Source organism: Myripristis murdjan, chromosome 22, assembly GCF_902150065.1.
Source record: "Myripristis murdjan chromosome 22, fMyrMur1.1, whole genome shotgun sequence".
NCBI classification, from domain to species: Eukaryota; Metazoa; Chordata; class Actinopteri; order Holocentriformes; family Holocentridae; genus Myripristis; species Myripristis murdjan.
Window position 1 is genome coordinate 12,518,434 of NC_044001.1, and position 15,724 is coordinate 12,534,157.

The following is a 15,724-nucleotide window of genomic DNA, read 5'->3' on the forward strand; positions in this document are numbered from 1 at the left end:
GAAGGAAAGGATGAATGATGGTTTTATATCATTCTCACAACCCCTGCTGTTTTCTGGTTACATGGAACATCATTTAGGCAAGAGCAGATGGAAACCCATTGACAGAGGGAAGAAATGAAACTTTTCCTGCATCTTGTGATCCATCCTGTCACAGTGGCAATCTGTGCCCTTCAAGGACATTGTTTGTGTGTGTGTGTGTGTGTGTGTGTGTTTGACAGGCCCACAGGGGACATATTCTCGTCTGTCTATGCTCTGGAACACTCTGAAATCATTGCACTGTATCTCTTTCTGATCGACTGCAGTGATGCTTCAGTGAAAGACATGGCACATTTAAAAACAAAGCAGAAAAGACTAGTCTTTTAACTATAGTATTTTTTATGTTATTTTATTTATTTTGTTATTTTGTGTTTTGTAAGGTCTTTATCCTTACAGTGTAGGGTGAGCCTACACCTACAGTGAGGCTATATCATTCTCTTCCTGGCTATGTGAAAGGACTTCAGTTGTAAGATATAAGGTAGGCAGATCAGTCACACTGATGTTCCTATACAGGGGAAAGTGAAAAGCAGGATGGATATCCAGTGAGTGAGCCAGGAGCCCTAATTGGATACTTGAAAGAAGTATTGATCTGGGTTTGGGGTTTGTCAGCATTTGCATCAGAGAGCTTTTCCGATATTTCACTGCTTCAGAGCCGCCCCCTCCACCCTCCCACATACTACACTTGCAACAACCACCCATTTTGATTTTTAAAATGGCTTAACACAAAACTTCATTTCCTTGAATTAAACCTAGCAATTCAGTCTCATGCCATACAGCATTAATGAACTCGAATGAAATGTTGCCAAATGAGGCTTATCTAGGTGTCTTCCCTATAGATTCAAACTGTTTTATAGATTGAGTGTAAGCGAAGCGCCAGCTCCCAGCTTGCCTTTATTCATGAGACACGTCTGCTGTGGTAGCGATCATAAACGTGACAAGGCAGGTCCTGGTCGTGATAGAGAGCCATGTGTCTCGCTGAACCTTTGTTTAATATATCACTGCACAAACATGCACCCAATATAAAACACACCTATTTATGAGGCCACATCGCCCGTCTTTCTGTTCATCCCTCTGACCTCTTGGTAATGAGAACTGAATTATTCATCCTCCTGTCCCTCTCCTGCTTTGACCAGATGTTCCTGAGGAGGACAGGAGGAACAGATTCAGAGAGTGTAAAAAGGAAGCACGGATGAACACAGTAGTGCCTAAACATGCTTTTAAGATGGTACATAAAGTCACCTTAGCCTCATGTCCCCAATTAGGTTGGACAGCCCTGCTGTAAAGTTTGTTGCGTTGGCCACTAGTTAATCATCATTTTCCAGTTTAATATGGGAGGTACTGTATATGAAGTGAACACATCTGTCAGCTTGCATCATTTTTTAGCTCAGGTTACGTCATGTGTGTCATCAGTGACATAATTGTTTTGAATATGGACAGCTAATAAGGGGCTGCTGAGACTTTGATGGTGGCGGTGAGGGGAAATTCTATTTTGGAGAGGCATGAAATGATATCCCTCAGGTCCCTATTGCAGTAATTTCATCTTTATTGCCAGTGTAGAGGATCTAGTCCAAGTTGCTAAATTAAAAAATATTCTTTTAACCACTCCTGGGTGGTCTTAAAGTCCTTTGAGGAACATGCATGCGGTAATGGAGCCGTTTATTCCGTGGAAAAGCATGTTTTGGTAATTGTCATTGGCTCAGTTGCTTATCGGCACTGTGACCACGTGGTGGTGCGGACTTTTGTAGGTGGTTCCTGCTGAGGGGTCTTCATCTGACAGAGGAGAGGAAGGAAGACTGATGGATGCTATTCACCATGCGCCTTTGGTGACATGCCACATTTATCATTTTTGCTGAAATTCGTCAACAGTCAAAGGTTAAGAAGGAGCTTCTGCAAGTGTGCGATTCATTTGCACATGCAGAAAAAATGACAATCAGATTTGCTTCTTCTGCACATGGAGCAGGGATTTGACCTGACCACGGCAAAATACTCAACACAAGTCAGAGATCTCATAAAGATTTAGTTTTCTTACTGTGTGAACTTGTCTCCACGTGAAAGCACTACATCAATCTATAATCCTGGGAAAGCATTTCAGGTGTGGGCCTCTGATCCTGTCTGTATACGTGATGGGAATCATGAGCTTATCCCTCACCCACTCGCTGCCACATCGTAACACACACGCAGACATACACGCACAAACTATAAGATATAACTGCTTTGCATCACCTAACAGAATACTTTATCCTCTTTGACAAAAGTTAAGTCCTCTGAACCAGCAGCGACAAACTATTGCTGATGCTTTTTCTAGACTTTATCTTTCTCTAAGGGAGACACTGTATTGAAGCTTGAAGAGCCGAGTGCTTTATGGCATAATAATAAATCACATTTTCTTTATTATTTTAAGAAAAAATCATTCTCCTCTCTTCCAGTCCCAAGGTAATTCTTTTTCTGAATTTACCTAAACAACGTTTTCCACTGAACCTTTTTTCTGAAAAAAGGTTCAGTTCACTTTTCTGATTCATACAAAAAAACAACTTTGTGTTTGCATGAGTGTTATGTTTTCTCAGATGTTTGGACAGAGTCATATAATATTAAAGTGCGATGTTACCCTCACTGTCAAGTTTGTTCCTACCGCACTTCTTTGAAAACTGCAAAGCATTACGCCTAGAGAGCAGCTGTATAGAGGGATCTGTAGGAGTCAAGAAGTGCAGCTATCAAATCAATCTGTTTACCTAAAGTTGAACTAAAGTACACTGCAAAACATCCAGTAGCATGCACCTACTGTTGAATTTTAACCTTGAAAAAAAAAAAAAAAAACTTGAATTTAAGTCCAATTCAGCTGCAGTTCAACTTATGTGATACTACATTTGTTAACTGTAGGAGTGTGACTGTGGCTTAATAATGATTCAATTTCATGATTCACTAACGGGCAGTTCAGTTCTAGAACAATTTTTAGGTTGTCGTTTCTCCTGTGGAAGCAAAAATGGTCCCAGACTTCAGATTTTATGTGTGGCAGAGCTGGGAATATTGTGTCCACTGTGTCAGTGAGCCATTCTGCCGCTGCATTGCAGAGACAGCTGTCTTTGGTCATTGTTGCAGTTAGTGCCTCATGTAAAAACTTGTGCCTCACAATATTTGATCTATGCAAGTTTTTTTTTTAATCTTTTTATTTACTTATTTATTTTTTTTATTTTTTAGAGTAAAAAGGTTCAAATCATCTGCTATCGATTCAGGTTGACATAGCACAATTCATTCTGTCGGTTTCTTTAGTGATTAATTCATTTGAATCAGCATAATTTAAAATTGATCCATCAATAGAGGATGAATTGCTACTCCCCTAAGTCAAGTGATATCTAGGTGAACACTAGTCTCTCAGGCTCAGTATGGGATAGAGACAGCTGTCCAATTACCACAATGCCTTAAAACCTGTAATACTTGACTAAAAGAAAACAGATGGGATACAAAAATTAGATCATGGAACAAGCCTGAATTTTAGTATTGTCACTTTGACGGGCCCCTGATTTGATTACTAAGATCTTAACATCAGAGGGATTCATTAGAATGACCTCAAAGAGTTCAGTCCACCTCCACCAGTTTTTCTTAAATTTGTTTTGATACACATAGCAGGCTGGGTTTCATGGTAGTTGTGAATAAGATTGACTTTATTTTGCTTGGCATACTAGATGGGTGTTTGCCAAAAGGTTTGGACTATTTGAAAGTCAATTAAGTGTTGACACTAGCATTTTACATTGCTGCCATTTAGCTGATGCTCTTGTTCAGAGCAACTTAAAATGTTGCCACAGTAGAAAAACAAATTAATGCAGTAGAAACAGCTGAAATTTGTAGATTACTAGTATCACATAACCATTTCTGAGGTCTGTGCAGGCCAAGACCACAGTTCCCACACAAAAGATGTAACAAATACTCATATATCTCTAAAATTATCATGCGTGATGGAGAAATGTTTGTCAAAGAAATTATTAAGTGGGATTTCATGTAGAGGGGACAGAAATGAAGGGTTGGATGTGTCTCGAAGAGAGGACCTTTCCAGTTATGACGGGACAGGGAGTATAGGGTATATTTCTGTGACGGACAACATATTTGACACTATCTAAATCGTCTTGATGCAACACCCATCTGTTGCTCCCAAACAGGCTACAACAAACACAATGAATTACTTTCAAAGACTGACCTGGGTCTGACACTGGGGTTGTTTTTGGTTAAGGGATTTCTGTTCCAGGCACATCAGTTTAGGTCATCCAGCAGAAGTAAGTGTTGAGGAATGTGCCTTGTTTTGACTGTTTGAAATGCCGACGCATGATATTGCATGATGTTATCCAGATTTGGTTGTTATGAGGTCATGTGTATTAACACTCTCCAGAGTTTTGGCATATATGATGTATTTTGTACATTTTTTTTTTCATGTTGTTCCAGACAGAGCTGTGAAGTTGACCGTAAAATGTAATATATACACCCCCACGGCCCTTCTTTTTTTTCTCTTTCTCTTGCTCTCTCTCTCTAATTTGTAATCTAGTTGTGTCAATCTTCCGCTCAGTTCTTGCGTTTGCTCCTATTTCCATTGCCTCTCGAAATCCCTCACAAAGTACAGGGTAAACACTTCCTTTAAACATTATAAATCCTGGTCATTATCAGGGCTTTTGAAGCCACTTGAGCCATGTGCATAATCAGTCCAGTGTTTCATGGTGAACAGTGAGCCAAGACAGGGGGTGCTGGCTATTAAACACAGCCCTCAGCATCACAGTGGGAGAGAGGTTTCAGGTCTGGGCCCCAGTGTAATTAAATGTTTCCTTGCATCCATGGGCTCTGGCTCCAGAGGAATGTTTAGTATGTGGACTGGGGCCTAGGCCGAATGGCTGTGTTATTAAGTGATCCGTGGAGCACTGGGTGATGGACGAGCACAGGGGCCACAATGTGGAATCAGGGTCTCACAAGAGGCCCTGTGCTTCCCTCTGGATATACACGGAAGCCGGATGAGAGATGAGGAAAAGAAATGGCATGACCTGCCACTGTGGCAAGGCTGATTGTGTTTTTCCCCCGGTATTTGATGATGAATATTTTCCTATCTCTTTCTTTATCGGACTCTAAGATGTATTGCTTATTTCTTTTTCATAATTACATGCAATCTATGTATTACATTGGTCTTGGACTGTGCATCACATGCGATAATACAGTACATTTTTCTTTGTGTGTGTTGACCATGATGGTTTACTAATGGATGCATTGGCCACGTTAGGCCTTCAGCCAGCTTGCTGACCAGGGCTATCTTTCGTCTGTTTATGTAAACTTGCTAATTTCAGGGTTCCTTCCCTGTGTAGGTTACTGTTGTAGCTGTTGCTTATCCAGTCACACACAGTCATGCAAAGCAGTATCTCACAATTTACAGCAGCGTCTTAGCCAGTCAGGTGGAACCTGCCTTTAATTGTTAGCCAGTGAGTTGTTGGCAAGGAAGTGCATGCATATTACTAAAAGACAGAAGAAAGAATATGAAAAGCTGCTGAGGACACAAGGCTTCCTAGCAATGTGGATCAGTTTTTTCCATTGATCCCATTCTACTCCCCCTACCAATTTCATTTTGTAAATAGGTATTACTGATGGTACATTCTACTTTTCATATGCTGAGCTTTATGCTGCATTCATGTGGCTTTTTCATGAGGTGAGCGTCCATGAACATTATAATGAAAGGGTTAAATGTGATGTGTGTGGTCAGTATTTTCTATCATTTTCAAGTTGCAAAGAGCCTTACTGTTACATCAGCCATAGTTGATGCCTTGTTGCTATCCTGGCAGCCACTTCAAAAAGTTAGTGTTAGGCCATGCCCCGTTATATGCAACAGCCAATGCAATGGCTTCCCTGCCCCTTTTCCTTTTATCTCATACCTCCCCTTGATTTTCAACTGCTTTCTTTAATCTCCCCCTCATTCGCCGCTGTTCTGGTAACTTTCTTCTCCACTGATAACTTTGCTCTTCATGTCACCTCATTAGTCTACCCCCTCAGGCTGCACTCCACGCCTCAGATATATCCAAGGGAATGGCACAGTTAGCTGATCAGTAGCGTATCCTTCACAGGCTGTCAACAGATAAATCACATCACCCCTTAATCATAATCCAACACAGAGCTGTGTCAATTTGTTCATTAAATGGATATGTGTTGCCAAGACATACTGTACTTGTTAACATTCTTTCCATGCTGTGTTCACTGCTTTGCTGTGGTCTTTAAGAGCCAAATCCAGTCAGGGCAAATGGAAGGCACTCCTCAATACTTTGGTGAAAACTTACTTCTGGGCTCATCTATAATTTTGCATAGCCTGCTGTGACATGATTTATAGAGCAGTCCAACTCTTCTCAGAATCATAAGACTTGATCAGTGTGCTGTAAAAAGGCAAGGAGTTTATGCAGTGTGTGATATGCTATCTAGGGATGCAAATCATCAGAGGCCCTACAATACGATACCAACACAATTCATAAGTCATAAATGGTAGAATTGTGATTTTAAACATTTTGAGATATCCTAAGTATTGCAATAATGTATATTGTGATATATTGTGATTTATTACCTTTCTCAAGTGCAAATTTTGTCTCCAAAGGAAAACTTTGACAATGTCTGTTTTATCTAAGATAAAGTTTAGGGTTAGGGTTAGTTCATCTCACTTCAGTCATTTTTATTGCAGCAAAATAGGTTTGTCAGGCTGACAGACAGACAAAAACCTGTCATAAATGTTGCATCAATACTTAGTGATATAATATCAATACAGTGTTGATATAATATTGCTACTGAAAATATAGCGATGCTGTTGAAATAATTTATTCAGTATGTACATCATCACTACAAATGTATAGTCATTTGGTACCTGTATATCTTGTATTTGTTTAAAGAGAACATTTGCATCAAAGATTTTTATAAAGTTTAAAGTTATAAAGTTTATTGTCTGAGTAGAGGCAAATGTCACTTAATCTTATATTATTGATTACATGTAGACGTTTTGCACCTGTAGTACCACAAGATACTTTTGTTTGTCCCGTGCTCTTTAAGTGACAGTATCTCATATTCATCTCAAATTAGCTCAGTAAAAAAATGAAAATGGAATCTGTTGAACATGTGGCACAGCAAAATTTGTCACTAATTGTAGAGTATAAATTAATTATATTTTTACTGCTTTGATTTCAGTCCAACTTTAAGAAACTCAGTGCCTCAAATGAGACTTTCACCGATTGGTTTTGCATGGCTGACGCACATGATTTGTCAGTCCTCCAGAATTCTTTTAATGTGCTGTCCTTGGGTAAGTGTTATAATTGGATGGATAACAGATGTGACTCGAGGCAAAAGAAGGCTGTTTTAAAAAGCTCATTTAGGTTTAAAATTCTCAGTGTTTCAAGGAGTTGGGATAAAAGGAAAGGCAAGAGTTTGAGAAGATCCCTGAAGAAACTAACACAAACTAGTTTTATTCTTAACATGGTTTGAACATAATAAGACAGAGGTTTAATGCATTTTTCTACCCTAACATCAAAATTAGTCTCATATCATATAAAGATGGCATTAACTTTTCAGACAAGTTTGTCTGTTTCAACAATCAATCCTCGTCTCCTGCTGTTGTTGTTGTCATTGTAACGCTCATTAGCATTACTCCACATGTATTCCCACTGCTAACTTTCACAGCCATTAGCAGTGCTGTGTAATTGATGTTCTCAAGGCTAATTAGTCACTACATTCAAAACGCAGCCGCTAAAAACAAAGTTCTTACACTTGACGCCCCAACGTTTTGTCTTAAGGTCTCCACTGAACTTGCATGAGGAACTCTTCCCTGTAATGTCCTGCTTATTATTATTATTGAGGGTGCCTCTGTGATCTGGTGCTGATTTAAAATAAGAAATGTCAAGAGATGAAAAAGAGACATTTTGTAAACTCTGGTCAGGCAGTTTCCTTTTTAATGGATTCAGCTTTGGTTAAACCCTTTAATGGAATCAAAATGCCCCCTGCATTTATGATTAAATGGATGTTGCACAGATATAAATCAAACAAAAAGTTCTCAGATGCTGTTGCTGTGTTCATATAGCCTAGAAGGGCCATGGGTCATGTAACAGCACCTCTCAAAAAAAAAAAAAAAAAAAAAAAAAAAATCATTATTGAAGAGAGTGCATGTAACTGAACACTATCCATTGGTTACTTGCAGGCCTAATGGTGTCTGTATCTGTTGCATGAGTAATTAACTTGACCCTCTTTGCTGTTGAACCAAACTCATCTCCATAGTATAGCAATTATTTACAATGGCACATGCACTCCTTTTTACTGTTGGTGCCTTGCCACTGCATGGGCACCATCGTGACTTAGCAGGCCTTGTACACAGCAGGCGTTGTGTGTTCGAGCCCATGAATAGACTGTATTGGCTTTTGTTCTGGGGTGTTGTTGCTCGTCTAGCCAGCGCTCTGGCTCGTTCCAGTGACAGCCTCTATCCGAAGATAACAGTGTGTTCCAGCTCAAGCAGAGTGGGGGCAGTTTTAAAATAGACCTGTAATCATGGGCCCAGACAGAGAAAACTGTTAGACATGCTCTCTCAAATGATGGCCCTAATAACAAACTGCAAGGCAAACTGTTTTCCTGGCTGTTTACCTTGCAAAGTAGTTTCCTTGGCAAGAAAATGGGTTTTTAGAGGGCTAAACTATTTGAAAGACCTGAGCTAGTACAGGTTTTGAGGTGGTTGTTGTTGTTACCTGGAGAGATATGGTAATACAATATTTTGTGTACATAGCCTATACATATTTGCTTATGCAACACTGGAAAGTACAACAAAAGACAAAAAAGCATGTTGTGTTGAGTGTAAATGATATTACAGATTTCTTTCACCAAGGGGAGAACTATCCAGTCTATATTACACCTGGTCTACTTGAAATTCACCAAAAAAAAAAAAAAAAAATTACTCACAGTATCAATATTGCCATAATAGATCACTCAGCACATTGCTCAGACATAAACTCCGCTCTTTCCTGTTCTCCATCATTATGAGTTGTTATATTGGGTTGAGTGCGACTTAAGTAGCCTCCTCTGTTTAGTAGGTGGATGTATGTGAAATCTGTCTTCTGAGATGATTCCTTTTTCACAAACTGAGAATTACCCTCAGCCCAGCCAGGAAAACTAGAGCAGTTCTTCGTATTGCCTGCCCAGCACTCTGGCCATTAACAATTTCTGTAAATATTACCCATAAGGATATAGAGGAGTTTGAGGTCCTGCTAATTGCGATCTAGTTTAGCGGCCAGTTTGTGTGTTAAGTGAACAACAGCAGTTCACTGTCCCTGAATGAACCTGGCCAGGTGCCAGCCCCCGCTAACAGGTGCCTTTGGTGCCATGCAAATTGGATTGCCATGGCAACAGTGTCTTCTTAATGTTAGAGCACAGAGCAAATTTATTGGCGACTGAGGGGTCTGAATTCTCATGAGATCCATAGTCCACTGAGTTGAGGTAGGAGCTTTGAAATGCTTCTCTGAAGTGAGATACAGATGAGGATAATGTTTAAAAAAACATTAATATTTCAAGCTTTTTTAATATCACATTTATATTTAATAATCAGCAAGTTTTTAATACAAGCAAATATCTGTTCTGTGATATAACACAACAATGATTCAACATCCAGTTCAGGGAAGCTTTTAGGTCTGCCAAAAGCCAGTGTTGTGGGCAGGGTTTTTTGTGGCACACAGGAATTGACAAATTTTATGTGTACAGCAGAAGCTATAATGGTTTATAATGTATAAAAGAAGTTTACACAGGAAGCTACAACCGTGAGCATGTCTGTGTATTTATATTTCTATCTTGTGAACTTAACCTGTGCAGGTCTCTTGACTCTTGCTTGTCAGGTGGTATTTGGACCACCAGCCACTTCAATGGCCAGTTCCTCCACCACAGGGGTCACCAACCCAGTCCTCAAGGGTCCCCTGTCCTGCAGGTTTTGGTTTCAGCTCTGCTCTTTCACACCTGATCCATTTAAGGGCGTCATGCTGATTGGTTGAAGCAGATCTACTTGAACAGGGCGTGCAGGAAGATTTGTGGGCCTTAATTGGGTCATGTGTGCAAGAGCAGAGCTGGACTGGGTTGGTGACCCCTGCTCTATCATCACACTGGCCCTCTGCCCCGGCCATTATGCTTTTCCTGATCTGATTTGATCAAACTTCAACAGTTAAGTGTTATTCTGAGGTTTTGGATTTTCATTAATGGACATAATGTCTTCGCATAATGTTCTTATCAGATGTCTGGCATTTGTTTGAAGATTTTTGATTAGCCTCAGTATTGACACAGCGATCAAGCTGTACCATGCAAGTGAGAGGAAGTCTTTATGTTACTCCCATGCGGGTGGTCCATCTCCATATTCTGTTAGCTTTCACTGTGTCATTGGCTGGCTCAAATCCGCTCAAATATTTATGCATGCATTCCATAGTCCAACAGTTTGCTTTGGAGTTGATTGTCTTGGATCATATTTGTTTTCATAGTACACCACTCACCATTTCCACGACTGGATGGATCCAGTCGGAACTAACAACCCGCACACTTCTCACATGATCATTTATGTCATCACTGCTTTTGCTAGAACTCTTACTGGTGCTCACATTGCTCTGTTAACAACCACAGCTATGGTAATATTTCCGCGGGGGTAAACTGATCCTGGGAATGTTTCCCCTCTGATGTCCCCAGTCTGTCTTTGGGTATAGTGTATGAGTTTCCCTCCAGGCCACGGCAGTCGTATACTGCCAAGCACAATAAGGCCCTGATCTGCCGGAGGAAATGAGAACATGTCACCATCAGAGCATATGAGAGGACAGGAACTCCAGCGTGGCCTTCCCCTGACAGCCAGCCCACATGGAAACAATGGCTTTGGCAGGCTCTCAATAGTTGTCACCTTCTTTCCATGTGTCTAGATTAATTTGTTGCCAAGTGTACTATACTTGGTTATTCTCATGACAGTATTTATTATGTTTCTGCTTTGTTGTTATATTGTGATTGAGATTGCTATATTTGCTCTGTAAAAATGTGAAGCAAGCCATTGACTGTGTAGCTGTTTGGATTGGTGAGGACTTAAAAAACAGTCGATCAACTCAGCTTGATGATGTGAAAGACACAAAGTTATTACTCAGCTCTGTGGTTTTGTCATTAGTTGTTGTATGCTTGTTTACCTCAGTTTCATTGTTTTGTATAATAACTTTTTAGAGACATCTTTTTCACATTTCATTTGCTGGTAATCAGATTATCAAAAACAAAACAGCATGAGAGCAACTTAAGGTTTCATTCAGGAGAAGGGGCCTTTGTGCACACACTCATATATATATAAAATCAAAATCCTCTCTGCGTTTACTTTAGCTCCCCTTATAATTTTCAGTAATTACTTGATAAGCAAGGGAGCAACTCAGACAAGAAAGCAGTCAACAACTGAATATGAAATTGATTTGAGAGGCTCGGAGGTGTCTGGCTGTTTGATTAAGACTTCAGTGTTGAATGTGCTGACAATTCAGCACCTTGGCCTTGAGACGACTGGTCTATTTCACCCATTCACTGATGCATGCAAAGAGTGTGGTTTCAGTGAGATGCATACCAGGTTTCCTACAAAATAAAATAACTAAACAATTCTACTGATTTGCGTCAAACGTGCAGTCAATTTTCTATCCAATTTGATCAACAGAGCATTTGTGATGCATTTTTTCTGTTTGATGCCATTTCCCCAGTGTTATGTAACTGTTATTCTAATGCTGGCATCAGTGTGATTGTTTTGAAAGCAAGCTTGCCACAAAGCCTTTGATATGCTGGTGAGTATGCTAATGAGGGGATGCGTCAGTCAAAGATCCCGAGGGTGGGCTTCCAACATATGACTTTGCCATGCATTACTTAAATATGACCTGTATGTTATGTTATTTTGCACCATGATGTAACAGGTTGCTATATTGTTAATATGTTCCTTCCACCACTCCATACGATCTTGTCGATTTGAATTGCTACAGCACAATTTGCTGATAGAAATCCTTTCTGCTCCATGTAGTTCACCATCTTCATCTCTGTGTACAGTTTGGTGTTGTCCTCCTGATTGGTAGGCAGCTCACACTGTTCATAGGGCATGACTCGCATGGCAAGATGGAGGAGAGGCTGAGCTTGGACAGCGGGTGACGCCTCATCAAAGACTGGTTAGGTCTTTCTGCTCTTTTCTCCCTTTTGTGGTAGAATTAATTTTTAAATCCCGTCACTGCTGTCTTCTACTACCAGCCGTTTACTTTATCAAGTGGAGCACTAAAACTGTTAATCAGTTTGTGTGGAAATAGTGACGCAATCTCCTCTGTATCATGTGCCATGTATGTGAGGCTTTGGGAAAAATGATTCTCCCTGGGAATTGGATGACCTTTGTTTCTAGTCTTTTACCCTTTAACACACTGGTTCATTACATTCAGCTTTCATCCTCTTTATGAAATTTTCTCGTTTCTAGAGATTCCATTAGCCTCCCGTTTGACCCACGAGAGATTTGATCATTCACTTCATCTATTTGTCATGGTTGGGGCTGTCTGGTTGAATAACGCTAAATTCACAAAGAACAGCATGAAGAAATAAATGGCTCTCTGCCTCTATCTGCCTGCCTCTGTGTGTCTCTTCCACCCTGTGACCACCGGCTAGCATCTCAAATATTACCTACAGCTGTCTGAATGGATATGTAAAACATATCCAAACAAGATTTCTCTGAGGGAAGCTAGTTAGTTGAATAAATTGTCTGATGCAGCACTGAGTCTCAGATCCAACCCTACCTATATTTTCAAATAAATACCCAAAGCAGGGTGTATTCCCCCAGCTTTCCCAAAGCAAACCTGAGGAAGAGGCGTGATGGAACATAGCAGCTAATAATTTAGCCCTGTGCTTTTGGGGAAATGAGAAGCAGAATAGACGACAACAGCAGAGAAAGTGACCCAAGTATTGAGATGACACAATAGCAGATGTGAGAGAGTGGAAACTGTGGCCGAGTGCTTGGGGTTGTAAAAACAACACAGGAGCATGTTGATCTTCAGAAGGACAAAGAGTGTCAGTGCCCGGCCACACACATCCAGCGGCCCGGACACATGACCGAACTGTGAGCCTCGATGATACGTAAACACCAGGCTTTTATCTCAGTATGGGAAGAGTCAACTATGGATCTTCATGGGAATGGAACCGAAGTGTACAGTATGTAATTCTGAGAGGCATGGGGCCAGCTTCGGACATAGCAATGATGTCATGGGGCAGGAAGTGCATAGTGGTATTTGGCTGCAGGCCCTTAGTGGGTTGGAGTGGAGGTTCCATTTGGCCTCTATATGAACCAGAGCTGAACTGAACACTCACATGTTAGCCATAGATTTTCTCACACTTACACACTTTGATATGCATATTGTTACTACACAACTAAGTATAACCGTTATCACACCAACTAACAAAACTACAGTCTACCATTCAGTGTCCATTGTCTATCCAGACTCCTTTCAGAGGGAATATCAGAGCTTTACGCTTGAAGGAAATTTGTTGCTCAGTTAGATTTGGTCAGCAGTGAAGAGGAAGCAATACATCACTTTTGTCAAGAGAAATGAGTTGCATCTGGCTCAGTGTGAAAATACTCTGCAATTTACACTTTGACAGGAACAATAAAGTCGCATCTCGTAGTATGAAAGAGATTTGTTTTAAATTGCCGGAATGCAGAGGAAACTCATTGTATATGTCAGATTAGTTCACGAACTTTGGCAAGATAAATATAATAAAGTCAAATCCCTTTTCACTGGGTCAGTCTGCTCATGGCTAGGCCGTGTCCTCTCATAGGAAATCTCGCCATAAGCTGCTGTTGTTATTGGCTCCAACAGTGAAATGTCCATTGTTAATGCAATCTTTTGTTTCTGCCACCCACAGAAGGAAACTTGTCGCTCTTCTTTGACTCTAATAACATCTTGTTCTCTGATCTGCCCAACTATCCTGTTCAAAACTTTCCTGCTATATCAGAGACATATGGCTTACATGTTCCACAGAAACCTAATACTCTCAAATTTAGATATTTGTCTAGAAAAAAAAAGTTCCATGCATTTCTCTGATGTTTTTTGGTCCTTGTGTTTTCATAGTGACAAACAAGAAGCCCTCCCATGTATCCATCACGAAGGTGAAGCAGTTCCAGGGCTCTTCAGCCTTCGTAAAGAGGTCACAGTGGACGATTGACCAGCTACGGCAGGTCAATGGCATCGACCCCAACAGAGTGAGTCTGCCATTTCTTGGCTAATTAACCACCACTATTCATAGTAAAATAATGAAATAATTCACCATACATTTGATATTGATGATAGAAGGTTGCTCTCTTTTTGGTCTCTTGCCATTTTGCTCACTAATTTATTATTTTTCTTCCTTTTCTCTCCTTGCTCCATCTCTCTCTGACATGTCTCCTACTCTTTTTCTATTTAAGGACTGTCCAGAGTTTGACCTGATGTTTGACAATGCCTTTGACCAGTGGGTTGCTGGTTCAGCAGGAGAGAAGTGCACCTTTGTCCAGATCCTCCACCACACCTGCCAGCGCTACAGCTCACCCCGGAAACCAGAATTTGTCAACTGTCAGTCCAAACTGCTGGGGGGTAAGACCACTACCAATTTCACACCACTAACTACATTTCTGTTCAAGTCTCACAGCAGAACACAATGGCACTGCAAAGCCCAAATCATTGCTGTCATCCCTGCTGTCATGTGCTGTAAGCCGGCAGGGCCTGAATCTGATTATTTATGATGACAGCTAGCACCTGCTGTGTATGAAAATGCATGTTTATTCTCTGCACCACGGCATCTGTCGAGCTCACTGTGAATGTCCAGAAACATGCCTCAGATCAAATTCAAATGAAGTGGTTCTACAGCACATAGAAAGGCTCAATACCAAACTAACACACAATTGCACCAATGAATGTGTGACATACTGCATTGTGTGTTTGATTGGTAGAACACTGAGGCTCATTATTTATAACTGACACTGTGAGACTGGAAAAACATTACACTGAAAACTTACTTAACTTTTCTCTAGGACAGAACATTAATACCAAACCCCTGCAATATATTAACACTAGATAATTAAAAACTATATATATAACACAGCCAATTTTCAAATGGGTCAGACGTTTTTCCATTTAACCAGTAAATGGTCATTTCTTAGTTGCAAATGTAGAGTGTGTGTTACCCAGCAGGTGGTACAGTTTGAAGATTCAGGTCTTCAGTGAGACCCGGTAGTGGGGAATGCGGCATCCCAAGCAGCTTAATCCACTATTGATCTGTTTATCCCCCAGATTTGTCTTTGAACAACATTCAACCTGTGCATTATTCATGGTATTATTTGTGGAAACATATCCCAACCTGCCTCTCCCAGGGTGTCTACATCTGCCCCATGTTGGGGCACCTGAGAGGGAAGCAGAGGCCTTGTGGGATGAGGTGGGGTGGGGTGGTGGATGGGTATGAGGTCAGAGATACACAGAGGTTCGGATAAGCAGGAAAAGGTGGGGAGAAATTGATGGAACCCACCCCACCACTGGTTCGTATTTAAAGTACTTTTCTTTTCACATCAGTGTCAGTGGAATCACAGGTGTCTTCGCATTAAGTGTCTTTGTCCATACAACACAAACAAAATTACTCCATACAGCTCATGCAGCATAATTCAAGACAAGAAGTTGCG

The 15,724-nt window shown here is 40.6% G+C and overlaps 1 protein-coding gene across 4 annotated transcripts in view; it reads left to right on the plus strand.

The window, feature by feature from the left end:
• Positions 1-15,724, plus strand: part of stxbp6 (syntaxin binding protein 6 (amisyn)) — a 176,394-nt gene that overhangs the window by 38,981 nt on the left and 121,689 nt on the right. For all 4 annotated transcript variants that reach the window (XM_030044278.1, XM_030044279.1, XM_030044281.1 and 1 more), the window contains exons 3-4: positions 14,145-14,275; positions 14,480-14,645. In XM_030044278.1, the coding sequence (XP_029900138.1) occupies positions 14,145-14,275; positions 14,480-14,645 (297 nt within the window). The remainder of the gene's footprint in view (positions 1-14,144; positions 14,276-14,479; positions 14,646-15,724) is intronic.